General features: G+C 34.5%; 2 protein-coding genes across 3 annotated transcripts; both read right to left on the bottom strand.

The window, feature by feature from the left end:
• Nucleotides 1–822: 822 nt before the first annotated feature.
• Nucleotides 823–4,698, bottom strand: LOC142552940 (uncharacterized). Of its 2 annotated transcripts, none has more exons than XM_075662871.1 (12): nucleotides 4,542–4,698; nucleotides 4,068–4,127; nucleotides 3,944–3,997; nucleotides 3,784–3,844; nucleotides 3,454–3,530; nucleotides 3,301–3,350; nucleotides 3,107–3,189; nucleotides 2,190–2,260; nucleotides 1,942–2,104; nucleotides 1,645–1,775; nucleotides 1,472–1,567; nucleotides 823–1,066 (listed from the first exon to the last, which is right to left on the bottom strand). In XM_075662871.1, the coding sequence occupies exons 1-12, from the start codon at nucleotides 4,578–4,580 to the stop codon at nucleotides 995–997; spliced, it is 957 nt and encodes a 318-aa protein (XP_075518986.1). In that variant the 5' UTR covers nucleotides 4,581–4,698; the 3' UTR covers nucleotides 823–994. The 2 variants fall into 2 exon arrangements, with proteins under 2 accessions (XP_075518986.1, XP_075518987.1); XM_075662872.1 differs by having other exon boundaries at nucleotides 1,948–2,104.
• Nucleotides 4,699–5,612: 914 nt separating this feature from the next.
• LOC142554472 (uncharacterized) lies at nucleotides 5,613–12,506 on the bottom strand. Its single transcript, XM_075665139.1, has 4 exons — nucleotides 12,224–12,506; nucleotides 12,106–12,133; nucleotides 11,706–11,805; nucleotides 5,613–5,750 (listed from the first exon to the last, which is right to left on the bottom strand). Exons 1-4 carry the CDS (start codon nucleotides 12,455–12,457, stop codon nucleotides 5,723–5,725), a joined length of 390 nt encoding a protein of 129 aa, XP_075521254.1. The 5' UTR covers nucleotides 12,458–12,506; the 3' UTR covers nucleotides 5,613–5,722.
• Between the last annotated feature and the right edge of the window lie 933 nt (nucleotides 12,507–13,439).

Here is a 13,439-nt window from a genome sequence, read left to right as displayed (position 1 = left end):
ATTTCTATTGTAAATATATTTGATGTCAACGAACAAAAACCATTGAAATTTGAACCTTGTTGCGTGTGTGTGAAAACTAGTGAGGAAGGGCCCTACGATGGAGGCAAAGGGATAAAATGGATAAAGGCATAATGTTGGCACTTCTTATCTAAGATGAGGTGGAATGTTTGTTGATCCACTTCATTTTGTTCGATTGAAATTATGTCGACTTTTTTTAACATATTTATTTGCTCAATTCAAGATTTTTAAGACAAGTGGCTATAAGATTCACAAATAAATATATGTATGTGTCCAGTACTATTTTTTTTGCTCAAATAAAGGTTTTTTAAAAATATATATTTCTAATATATATTAATATAATATTTGGACGTATTTTCTGGAAGGTGTCATAATAATATTTTCAGATAATATATTTCAAATATATATATAGATATATATAGTTAAAAATGATGTGGATCGATATTCTACCATTTTGAAACTCTTTGATTGAAACGCCCATTTTGACTTAAGATTCAGCACAATTGGAAGAATGATAATCAAGTCCAAAAGGAGATTAATGTGACCTTAGAATATGATTTTTTTTAAAAAAAAACTCATAATTGGGGAGAAAAAGAAAAGTTGGCAGGTCACCTAATTCCAACTTCTTTGTTTGACCTCTTATAAGTATCTTTTTATATTATAAAAAATACTTGTATAAAATAAAAAATATGTTTAATTGTTTTTTCCTTTTTGTTTTAAACTGAAAAAACTTGATAAATAGTGCGGATCAAGTGGCCCATTAATTAAATTATTAAAACTTAGCAGAAAAAATGGTACAAAAGATTGATCATCAAATCTTTACGTTATGGTTTCAATGGTAATTGGTACATAATTGAAAGGCATTTTCTATTATAAACTGAAGATAATAGAATGTAAAGAATTCATTGTAAAATGCAACCGAACGAACATTTTCTCCACGATGTTCTTTTCTATCTCATTAATGTCGTCGATACTTTCACCATTTGTTCGGTTGAGAATGAATACCAGCACGAAAGCCTTCCGTGTATGCTGTGTTCTTGAACATCGTCTGCAATTAAAAATATATATATATTAATATGTTATACTTGATTGAAGACAATTTCGAGATTGGAAAAACTGCAAGCAAAACCCAAAAAACCAAAACAGAAACTTCAAAGGCTATGTTTCGTGTGGGTTCTTAACACCGGAACAAATAACGATGACGCCTCTGATTAATATCAGATGTTTCGTACCTGAAGGTTGAGACTTTTGAATTAACAAGCAAACCACGCCATTAAATGCAAGATAAGTATAATGCGAGACATAATTTTCACTCCAAATATCATGGGATTGTGCCATGTCGATTGTTTCGGAGCTATGATAATCCCCGGCGAGGAATTCGTTCAAACATAAAAAGAGAACTTGCAAGACATCAGGATAGAGGTATTGGTATTTTCGAAAAATTTATACTTACAGCAATGAACTTCAACTGCACACCAAGTTGTTTTCTCATATGGTTTGACATCGTAATAGAAAGTTGTTCCTGGTCTTTCTCTATGTGCTGTTTGATCTGTTTTGTAAAATTAAATGAGATTGAAAGCCATGCCCAAGAAGCAACAGGCACAGTATGTATAGTTGAATACAAACCCCAGAAAGAGCTGTGGACAGAGTCTTCTCCAAGATTTCCTCGACAAATTTGTCAGGGTCTGCAAAGGCTATGGGCGAATTGGCAGTAGCACGTGATTTCTCCTTTTCACATGCATCGGACGATTTTACAGCTTTTGGTATTGAGCAAAGATATGCACATTACATTAATTCAAGTTCAATTCACCATAAAACACTTATGATTTTCACACGGATTAAATAATAAACACAAACCATATTTCCTTAACTTGAAATAAATTAATTATTTACTCTCTATCATTTTCACACGTTGATGACCACAGATACCTGTAACAACAGTTGGCTTGTTATTCACAGAGATGGGAGTCTTTTCAGGGCCTTGAGAGGGTGCTTCGTTCTCTGGAGGGTTAGGCAAGACAGTTGCACCCAAAGGAACAAGACCAGCTAAATCTGGTGGTTGATCCTTTCCTATTGTAGAATCGGCCTGCAAGATCACCACGGCAATATTAAAAATCAAGCAATTAATATTAAGAACATTTGCGGAAATCAATGAAACATTGTTAACTTACCTCCAGGTCAACATACGCTGGGGTTTTTCCAACTGAACTCAGAAACTTGTCAAGATCGTGTGAATTAAGAGCTGGAATTGGCAACATTACATGAATAAACAAAACAGTAATAAAACAAAGGCACAGAACAGAAGGTTGAGGTCCGGGAAAAAAGTGGTGGGACTAACTGTATTGAACAGTTTTTGAATCAACGTGCTATGGGCTAGCTAAGATATTTTGTGTCACATTTTGTCATGGGGAAGTAAGGTCAATAAATATTTAAGTATCACTCGCGATCACAAGAAACCAGGTACAATCATTAACTAATAGAAGATTCAACAAATAGTTTGACCTTTGAACTCCAATGCACACAACGAGATACGCACAAAAAGAAAATGTGAAACTGCAGCGTAGTTATCATAAACAAAAGAGGACCCTACGCTCAAGAAACAGCGAGACACGTTTCTATTAGGGTTAATCAAGAGACAGCCCTTTGGTGAAGCCTGCATCTGGCCAAGGTACATGTAAAATTCTCGAGGTGTTCTTTAGTGCACCTTAGACAGAAGGATGGTGATTCCTTACTGAAAGCCAATGTAATGATCATCCACATTTGCTTATACACAAACAAATAGATCTTTTATTAGTGCACAATTGTTTGTCAAGAGCGTACTAGGTGTAAAATGACAATTTTATTCATAAACCTACACTGTAAAAATTATCACTTAGTTCACCTGACTTCTATAAACAGCACTTCTCGTTTGTGTTCTTAAGAAATATAAGAGGAGAATCCGCAGAGTAAGAGAATATGAAAGTTAACAAGGAAGGAGAGCCAAGCTAGTAAATTAAGACATAAATATAATGAAGCAGTGAAACCCCAAAAAAAGCTCACATTAGGTCATATTTACCGTAACTCAACGTAAAAATGTTAAGTCGCTCACCGATTGACATATCATTAGACAATGGATGAAAGAAACAGTATTCCTGGGTTTTCAACCTTTGATCTAACAACAACGAAACATTCCTTCCACAAAATTCAGAATAAAACATCAGCAAAAATATAGCCTCGTAACAGTAAGCAAAAAACAGCATATAAATACACAGCATTGGTACCAGGAAAGAAGAAAAGATATACCTAGCTGATTCGTTCACAAGTGCAAATGGAGTTACACAACCCAGAGGCACCTTAAAAATAAATTAGCAAAATGTGTCAAGAAGTGAGAAGAAAATTTGCAAGGAAATTCGTAAACTAATTATTTGTTCTTCAAACATTTACATCAGTACATACCTGAATTATCTCTGCAAGTGCTTCTTCAGGAGCCATTCTTAGACCTCCTTTCCCAAGACCAAGCCTCTGAGACAAAACTGTGCGCTCCAGTGGTACAAACAAATTAGGTACAACAGAAGACAAAATTTAGGTTATAAATAAAAAATTACTGTGTTCAACGCCTCTGAGTAATAATCGTATAACGAAATAAAACATTATACTTTGTGTTCAGCATGTGATATGAGTTCACCTAAGCGTAAATAATGAACAGAATCCTGCCAGTGAATGAAATCATAAAAGTAAATCCAATTGATAAGATCATTGATGCCATCAACTTTGAAAGGTGCATACCTTTCAGATCTACCTTTGTCTCCGTCAAAGCCGAAACAATGTAAAATCTTTGTTTTTTATCCTGTCACAGAACAAAAAGTATCAGGAATGTATGTCCAGGCAAAAAAAAAAAAACAAGAGAGGAAGCGACAAACATTCACACACACAAGGATCGTTTTACCTTCAAGAATAAATTTTTGGTTAATGCACCATTCATGTGACCAACATGCTTTGCCTGATACAAAAAAAGGTTGCTTTAACTATGGCAAAAATAAGAGACACGCAAAGCTCCCAAATGCGCTCACCTGCTCTTCAACTGTCAAAACAACAGGATGCTCATACTGGGAACATTCTATTTTCAGTTCCTGGAGAGAAATTAACAGAGGTTACTACAAATTTTTTAACAATAGATGTGAAACAATTCATTTCGTGTGACCCATTTTCTTTGTACACATTAGTCGAACAAGAATAAAATTTCAACTATCCATCTCCCTGGAAAGGAAAATGAACACAAATTCACATGCTTATTCCTCGAAAGCCTCAGTCTTGAAGTGAACAGATTGAAAAAAGGTATGTCATCGTCAAACAACGATAACATTCACCAAATCGACACGGAACACTTGTTTCAGTCCTATCAATCTATTAATCCATTTGCGTCCATTAATTTGCAATAATCATTCGAGGCCCAGATGTGAAACATTTCATTTCGTCCATTCTGTGCTCATAGAAGAATCTAAATGAAAATATACATAAATTCCCAACAACAAAAAAAATAGAACCTGCAAAAGAGACAAGAGCTGCTCCTTCGTGTGACCCATTTTCTGTCTACCTCTGTATCAAAGGCGTGGAGAAATTTAGAACCCGAAAATGCGTTGTTGCGGCGGCGCTAGGGCTGACAACTCTCGTTTAGGTTAATTATATTTTGCCCCCAAAAAACTAATTATTACCAATGAACCCCTAAACTTAACAACTGTATCAATTTCCATCCAACGATATTGTTGTCGGCGCTGGGGATTTTTTTGTTTATATATATTAATATTAAATTTTTTTATGTGTATTTTTATTTTAACATCAAATTCTATTACTAACAAATTCGTCAGGTTAAATCTTAAAGTTAAACATTTCAATTATTAATTTCTTTTCAAAGCTCTTCTTTTCACATGTCAAAATATTGATATAATTTTTTTAAATTGTTATATCATTTAATTTGTTTTCAGTTTGATTATTAAATATTTTAAAGTATATATTGATGAACTCATATGTTATGTTATATAAAATTTATAAATTCATTTACGTTAAATATTTGTCAGCTAATTTTTTCTCATCAATATCCTCTTTCTAGATAAAATAAAATAATGATTCATTTTTTTATTTACAGGTAACTTAAAATGTAAAAAAATTATCACATAATGTTTCAGTTAAAAATGGTGAGTGTTATATATATATATATATAAAGTACCTCAAATGAGCAATTTATTTATTTTTATTATAAAATTATTAAAATATAGATATTAAAAAGTGCTTAATTTTCAATTAGTCATATCATTTGCTTTTTTTTAGTAGATATCTTGTGAGACGGTCTACGAATCTTTTTCTGTTAGACGGATCAACCCTACCGCTATTAACAATAAAAAGTAATACTCTTAACATAAGAAGTAATACTTTTTCATGGATGACTCAAATAAGATATATGTCTCACAAAATACGACCTGTGAGACCGTCTCACACAAGTTTCAGCCTTTTTTTATAATACTAACCAAATTAATTTAAAATAGTATAATTGTGATTATCATAAAATTATTAATGTGATATTGCATGATCAAAAGTCTTCGATGGAATAAATTATCATATACAAGTTTTACACAATCTACACTTACATTTGATGCTTGAAGAAAAAAGATTGCTCTTTCATAGTGCTTTCAAGGCCAGTTTGCTCGAATGATGAGCCCCCGCGGCAGCCTCAAAATTGTGCGGGGCCTTGGTACAAGCTGCAACAAGGAAGCACACGTTAGTATTTGTGAGACAACCTAAGAATTACTATTTTGGTGCAGTAGGTGATGTATACCTTATACTAACAGAGATTACAGAAGATAAAAATAGAACATTTTCACAAATTATGGATCACATTAAAACAATCTATGTAGTCGTGGTCGGCAGAGACATACTACATTCTCTATGATACAATAGCTCGAATCTTATCATTAGAATTACTATATTGGTGTCATGTGTGATGTGTAAAAAATAACTTTATTCTGACAAATTATAGAGTATAAAAATGAAACGGTTTAATGCGTGATACAAATTATGAATCACGTCAATACAATTATACAAACTAATTAATCGTGGTCAACACACTGCATGTGCTCAACCACTTTTCACAACTTTCTTCGTCTTGTAGTAGAAAATCGTACACAGCAAAAGTATAGGAGATGAGGATTTCATGAGGAATGAAATCCCAAATTTTTCATATCAAAATCCAACCATACCAAGCAACACAAGAGGCTAATGCGTAACAATCTGTAACGCCCCAGATTTGACGACTGTCCTAAGACGAGTCTTTTCAGCGTGCTTATGTCTTCACTCACACGTACCTTGGGAAATTTCTCAGGAGATCACTCATCCCAAAATTACCCCAAGTCAAACACGCTTAATGTAACGTACCGTACTTTTACTACTTCAAAATTTGCGGAAAAATTAAAAATTTTCTTAAACATAAAATTCATACAGTCGTTACTTATCATTCAACATAATAATATTTAAAATCAACATCCCATACTCAAATTTTCCAACAAAGTACTTATTCCAAATTATCTCACAACCAACATAAAAACATAATATTTTAAAGTTTTCATAAAACATAAACATAGTGGTCCTCGGGTTTAGCCTTCCGCTCAGTCCAAGCCTGCCCCTTGGTCGCCACCTCCTGTCTCCTCATCAACATACTCACCTGCATCGATCAAGTCTAGTGAGTCTAAAGACTCGACACGTATAAACTGGAATAACGAGTACTACATAATAAAATCGCATGCAACTTAAAAATAGAACATACATAACTTCAAACTTGAACTTGCATAATAAACTTGAAACTTGCATAATAAATTTAAAACTTTCATAATAACCTTAAAACTTGAACATACATACTTTGAAACTTGAACTTGAATAATAGCTTGAACTTTGCATAATAACTTTGAATTTTGCATAATGACTTTGAACATACGTACATACATACTCTGACGTGCCATCATCATAAACTTTCATAAACATACTGCATACTTGAACATACTTGAACATACGTAACTTCATCATTTTCGTAGAGGATGTTTCAAAGCAAGTGACCCTTAACATAATAAATATCTGATCAGACAAACCACAGTACTGGGCTGACAGGGACGTATCCACTGCCACATACATGAGATCCCTGTTCATAATTTAACAGGCCAGTTGATCCACGTTCATAATTTAACGCTTCACAACCACGATCTAACCCGTTCATAATTTAACGGGCGGATTGGTCCCCGTTCATAATTTAACGCTTTCCAATCCTAACTTCAAACCTGTTCATAATTTAACGGGGTGGAGAGGTCCTCGGCCACGTTCACCGACTTCCAAACCCATTTACTTTTGGTCACAAGACATTTAGCATACCTCAAAAACTTCAAATATTTTCTTTGCACGTCATACATACTTACTTAGCGCTGAGGGATTCGTTGGATGTCAATCGTGTCGTTGCTGCAACATACTAACATGAATTCATAAGCTTAACGTGTACAACTTAAACGTAAAAGTCATGCTTAATCTCAAGCTAAATAATTTCTTAGAACATTCTATAATTTCTCACCACTTGACCTTGTAAAACATTAATGTTAAATCATACCATAACACCTCAAACCAAACCTTAAGTGATAAAATATTTATCCCAAAAACTGAAGCTACACGGACCCCGTACCCAGGTCAGGCCCCGGGTCTGTGTAGGTACTGCCTCATATGTGTCATGTAAAAGAAGGAGCACGGACCCCGTCCCTAGGTCCGTGTACGGGTCCGTGTCTGTGCGTTTAAATATGTGTCGAAGAAATGAGAAGGCACGAACCCCGTGCTAACCTCCGTCGTCCGTGTCCGTCTGCCCAACGAATTATTTGATGAAAATTTTATGACATGTCTATTCTCCCAATTAACACATAATACATCAAGATTCCACACTATGAGACCATTCTACGACACCATAACAATGAACTAAACTTTTATAATCACCCTACAATTTATACGACCCAAAAATACTGTCATTTATATTAAAGTTTATTTCTTACGACTTCTTAATAATTCAAGCTTTTAACGACATGAATCGAAACCTCAAAAATACTCTAAACATCATTACTAACTTTCTTATATGCAGCAACGATCACCCATCGATCCCCAACAAAGCCTGCAACATAAAAACTTCAAGAACACATTAAAATTCATAACTTTCTTGAAACACGATTTGAGCAGTCATACGAAAAACATCATAACTCACTCGTTTTTAATCCAAATAACTCGAATTTTATATCAAATCGAACGTATCAAAAAGATCTACGTTTTTGTAGTTGAAAGTTTTCTCAAAATATGTACCGAAAAATTGCAGTTTTCGAAAGAACATCAAAACAGGAATTTTCGGATCTAATTTGAGCAGTCATACTAAAAACACAATAACTCACTCGTTTTTAATCCAAATAACTCGAATTTTATATCAAATCGAACGTATCAAAAAGATCTACGTTTTTGTAGTTGAAAGTTTTCTCAAAATATGTACCGAAAATTGCAGTTTTCGAAAGAACATCAAAACAGGAATTTTCGGATCTAATTTGAGCAGTCATACTAAAAACACAATAACTCACTCGTTTTTAATCCAAATAACTCGAATTTTATATCAAATCGAACGTATCAAAAAGATCTACGTTTTTGTAGTTCAAAGTTTTCGCAAAATATGTACAGAAAAATCTCAGTTTTCGAAAGACCATCATAACACGAAATTTCAACTCCAAAAATACTTCCAAATACATTCGGTAGATTTTTCTGCTCAAACTTCTACATCATACATACATTTTTATGCTTAAAAACAACTTAATACATAATATGACATGATCGATGCAGCAAGAACAGATTATACGTGCCTTTTGATATTTAAAAATACCGTAACGACGATACCGAAGCGGAGACGATACGGAAGACGATCCGGGACTAACTTTGCTCGAAATTTTCTTGAATAACCTCAACCAAAAGATGCTGGAATATTTCAAAGGAAAAAAAAGATGGACGTGCTCTTGGAAAGACAATTTGATAAAGAAAAGTGGAGAGGAACCAAAAATAATAATGGAGAGAAGAGTTTTTAAAAACTTTCTTTTCTCCTTAGTCAAATAGGTTAAATAACATGTGTTTTGTTTTGTGTGTATATGTAATATACGTGTATATGTATGTGTAAAGGTGTGAGTGTGTGTGTGAGTCAATTTGTGTGTGCTTGCATGTTTAAATAAATCATTTAGTAAATGATCATTTTAAGGATTTTAAATTAATATAATAAAAATACTAATTAATCAATTAGTATACTAAATAAAAATGATGATTCTCTACTAAAAATAATACATCCTTAAATTAATAAACTTTAAAAGTTTAAAATTCTAAAATAACTTAATATTCAAATTAGGCTTTAAACTTCATAAATTATTTAAAAATGCATCAAGCCTAACCTAAAATAAAATACCACAATAATATTTACTAAAATCGTCCCGGTCTCCTTTCCTTGATTCCGCCTCGAATAAACATCTGAACATAAACTCAAGAAAACATTTTAACGTACATTAAATAAACATAAATAATTAAAATAATAAATTTCATAAATTAAATGAAAGTATGCATTAAAATCATAAAATACATAAGGAATTTAATAACTTGCACGCACGTGGTTCATATGGACTTAAAATTTTCGGGACTTCACACTTAACTTTGGAGTTTTTATGTGATGAGCTATCGAAAAGAAGATGCACCTTCTTGATATGAGTAGTACCAATCAAATCTTTTAAGCCCTCTTAAACTGTACAATCTATTACATTGAACAGTTTCGGAATCCTTCTCATTCCGATGTAAGATCGGTTCATTCATGTTCCCTCCACCTAAAAGCCTGCCAGGAGCCGCTCATTGTCCGTGCAACCTCATGGCACCGGCGATCACCCCCCGCCCTCTTCGGCCCCGGGCCTCACATGCCCACCAGCTTCCGCTTGGTTCGTCCCCGAACTACACCGTACTAAGAGAGGTCGGCTCTGATACCAACTAAAATGTCACGCCCCGAGATGCATGGCATGAACATCGGCAATGTTCTTGAAAATTCAATAATTAAATAAACCAAGAACACTAAGCCGAAACAACAATTTTATTCCAACGAAAAATTTATTGAACAATTCATTGTCTTACAAACCAATGAAAAAAAAAGCACAAATCCAATGTTCAACTTATTCAAATAAATGTCAACACTAAACAAAGAATTACAAATTTTCTAGCCAAATCACCATCCCCAAAATTCAGCCGATTCCTGCTCTTCTATCTCATTCTCATCTGAAATGAAATGTAAAGGGTGAGTGATATGGTCGTCACTCAGTAATTGGAGGGAGCATATCTTCAAGTTTTTAAAAAGAAACATTATAATATTTTTCTTATCACTAGATCATATCTTTAAAACTTATTCTCGGGTAGATCTAAAACAGAAAACAACCAATATCAAATATCTGGCTTAACTCCCCAGACCGGATCATATTTATCTGGCTTAACTCCCCAGACTGGATCATAAGTGTCTAGTTTTACCCTACTAGACAAGGTCACAAACAAGATCAAGACATCATAAAAAAATATTTGTTGAAAACGATCGTCATGCAATACATCATACGTTCAAACTTAAAATATCATAAACATAAATATTATAACGTATCAAGAAAATATAAGTTCCACTTACTATCTTTTGCTAGTATTGAAATTAAGGTTGATGGGCCTCACACAATCTATACAAGGTCTTTTCCAATATATATATATACACACGCACATACGTTAAGGTGAACACGAGCAACAAAACTCTTTTACAATTTCAACTTCAGCCAAAAATCTACACTGGATATCCTTGTACTACAGCATTTCAAAATTTTAGCATGTACGCATCTATTAAAACCAAGACAATGCAGCAATGCAAATAGAATCGTGAAAATCCTTGGGGAAGTGGTAGCCAAACTTCCAGCTGGGGATCTAACAAACTGGTATTTATGATGGTATATTATATCCTTCTGAAGCTACAATTGGATATAATATACCATCATAAATGACAGTTTGTTCTGACAGCTGTTTCATAGCGATGATGTAGTGTCCCATCGCATGCCATAATTTCAAGCATTACTGCATCATCATCACTATCCATATAGCATATGATTTTGTGCAAAACCTTTAATTAATTTGAGAGACTGAGCAGAAATGCAACTTTGGCACCGACAAAAAGATTGAGCAGCATACACGTGAGTGAAAAGATGAACCCCCAAAGGATAAAAGGGAATACAAAATTACACATGCAAACGTGGAGGCATGAGGAGAACAGCTTGTTTTGTTTATAGTCACATGGGAGTTGTCCATTTATCTAAATCTAACAGGCAGAAGAAGATCAACATTGTCGTTGATCACTGCACCGCGCATATGAAGTTTTCGAACTTCAAAAGCACTCACAGTCTCTAGGTACTAGAAAGTAACATAGCCATTTAACAAGTTAGAACCCCTACAGAGTACAACACCAACTTGACAGATAGACATGACAGCGCATAATAAGATACAAGGTCAAAGATGTGAAGTCTTCCAAAGAAACAATATTAGAGGGTCGATATAGTTTTAAGATTTTTAGACATCAAAAGTTATCTTCGCAGTTAAGCATATTCAGAATATACCTAGCCAGAGTAAGTCCCCAGCTAGCCATGGTATAAAACACCTTTCCAGCATGCCATATGTTCCGCATCTTCTCCACTTTATTTATACCTCCCAATGCTTCTATCAAGGTTGCAAATCAAATTATTCTTGATAATTGCCACTAGAATTGTCTCATATCACTAAATGAGAAGATTACATATCAAAATGAAAACAAAAAAAATTTGGGCAAAAACAACTAATTGCATGGCATCCATATACTATTTTCTTCCTGGCTCGAGCATGAGAAAAATCAGAGAATAAAAAAAAATCTACGAAATGTATGTCATTTCACTTGCACAACTTTTTACATGGAAATATTTTCTACAAACAGAGAATCGAGCACCCAGAAGACAGGACGAAGAATAAATTGAAAAATTTTACCTTTCTGCAGTTCCTGAGGGATTAGATTCTGCATCAAGAAAGAGTAAAATTGTGACTTTACATGAGACTAGATACTAGATAGGCAGCTACCAATTTAAAATCATATCAGCTCATATACCAGAGCCTTTGGAATGGCCACAATGCATCTAGCCATAAAATTTGCCACCCCATCTACGACATGCTCCTCGCTAACAAGTAACAACCATATAATTTTCATTGTCAATCCCACTCTTCTCCTCAGCATTTGAAGATACCGATTCCTCGGACACCCACACCCACCAACTAGGTTCCTCTTGATCGACAGTGATAAAAACTTCAGCCTTCTCCAAATCTGAATTTGATAGCGTTTCATGAAGGGAAAGATAGAGCATCAATACATCTGTATCCATGTCTGCACATGATCGTGCCTCAAACATAGAAATTAAGTTATCGATATAAATGCTTGGCCTACACAAATTTATCGGAGAGATTCTCCACCTTAATTTAATGAACAAATTTCTATGATAACGCCGCCCGCGTACAAGAAATGGAAAAAAGAAAAAACACGGTTTCTGCTACAGATCCAGAACATCCCCATATAAATAACTTTTCATAGTCTTGAAGGCTAAGAAACATGATGAGATGTTAATATTTAATTGCAAAAGTTTGTAGGCTTACAGCATAGTCAAGGTGACAGCTGAAACCACCAAACACGATACAAACTGAAGAGGAAAAACAAGGCTATCTTCGGAAGTTTAATAAGTTGTGATAGTTATTATAAGATTTTACCTCATTCAATGATGATAGGAACCTAGAAAATTTTAAAAATAAAAACCTGATGGGGATTGGAAGCGAAATTTGCAAGACTCCACATCCTTGGATTTTTCACGGAGGTTCTCAAGTTCATCCAGGAAACTCTCAGAATTTACAGCAGCTACAAGCCGCCCGTGAAGCTGAATAACGTAAATGAAAACATGATCGCCTCAAATCTCCCAAGAACTTAAATTCAAGAAAAAAATGAGCCGTGATCAATAGACAAATACACAACCTAAAAATAATTACCTGAACTGAAGCGGTACCTCAAATCTTGCCCAAACTAATATCTTAAAAAAGAAAAAGAACTCAGTTTTAATGAATCGAATACATACATCGGAAGGGCATTTCCGTGACAAGGTAAGAGAAGCAGACATCTGCTGGAGTAGCGTGAGATTTGTCTCAAGCAGAAGGCGCAGGCGCTGATTTACAGAGCGCAAGGATTGCACATCAGAATATTCGTTTCCCTGCACTTCCGGGGTACTGCGGTTCCGTTACGTGGTGGTGGCAGCGCTCAACGGCGATCCACGCCACGTCTGCCA

Source organism: Primulina tabacum, chromosome 8 (genome assembly GCF_025594145.1).
Source record: "Primulina tabacum isolate GXHZ01 chromosome 8, ASM2559414v2, whole genome shotgun sequence".
Lineage (NCBI taxonomy): Eukaryota > Viridiplantae > Streptophyta > Magnoliopsida > Lamiales > Gesneriaceae > Primulina > Primulina tabacum.
Note: the sequence above shows the minus strand (reverse complement) of the source record. Positions and strands in the feature narration are given on the sequence as shown.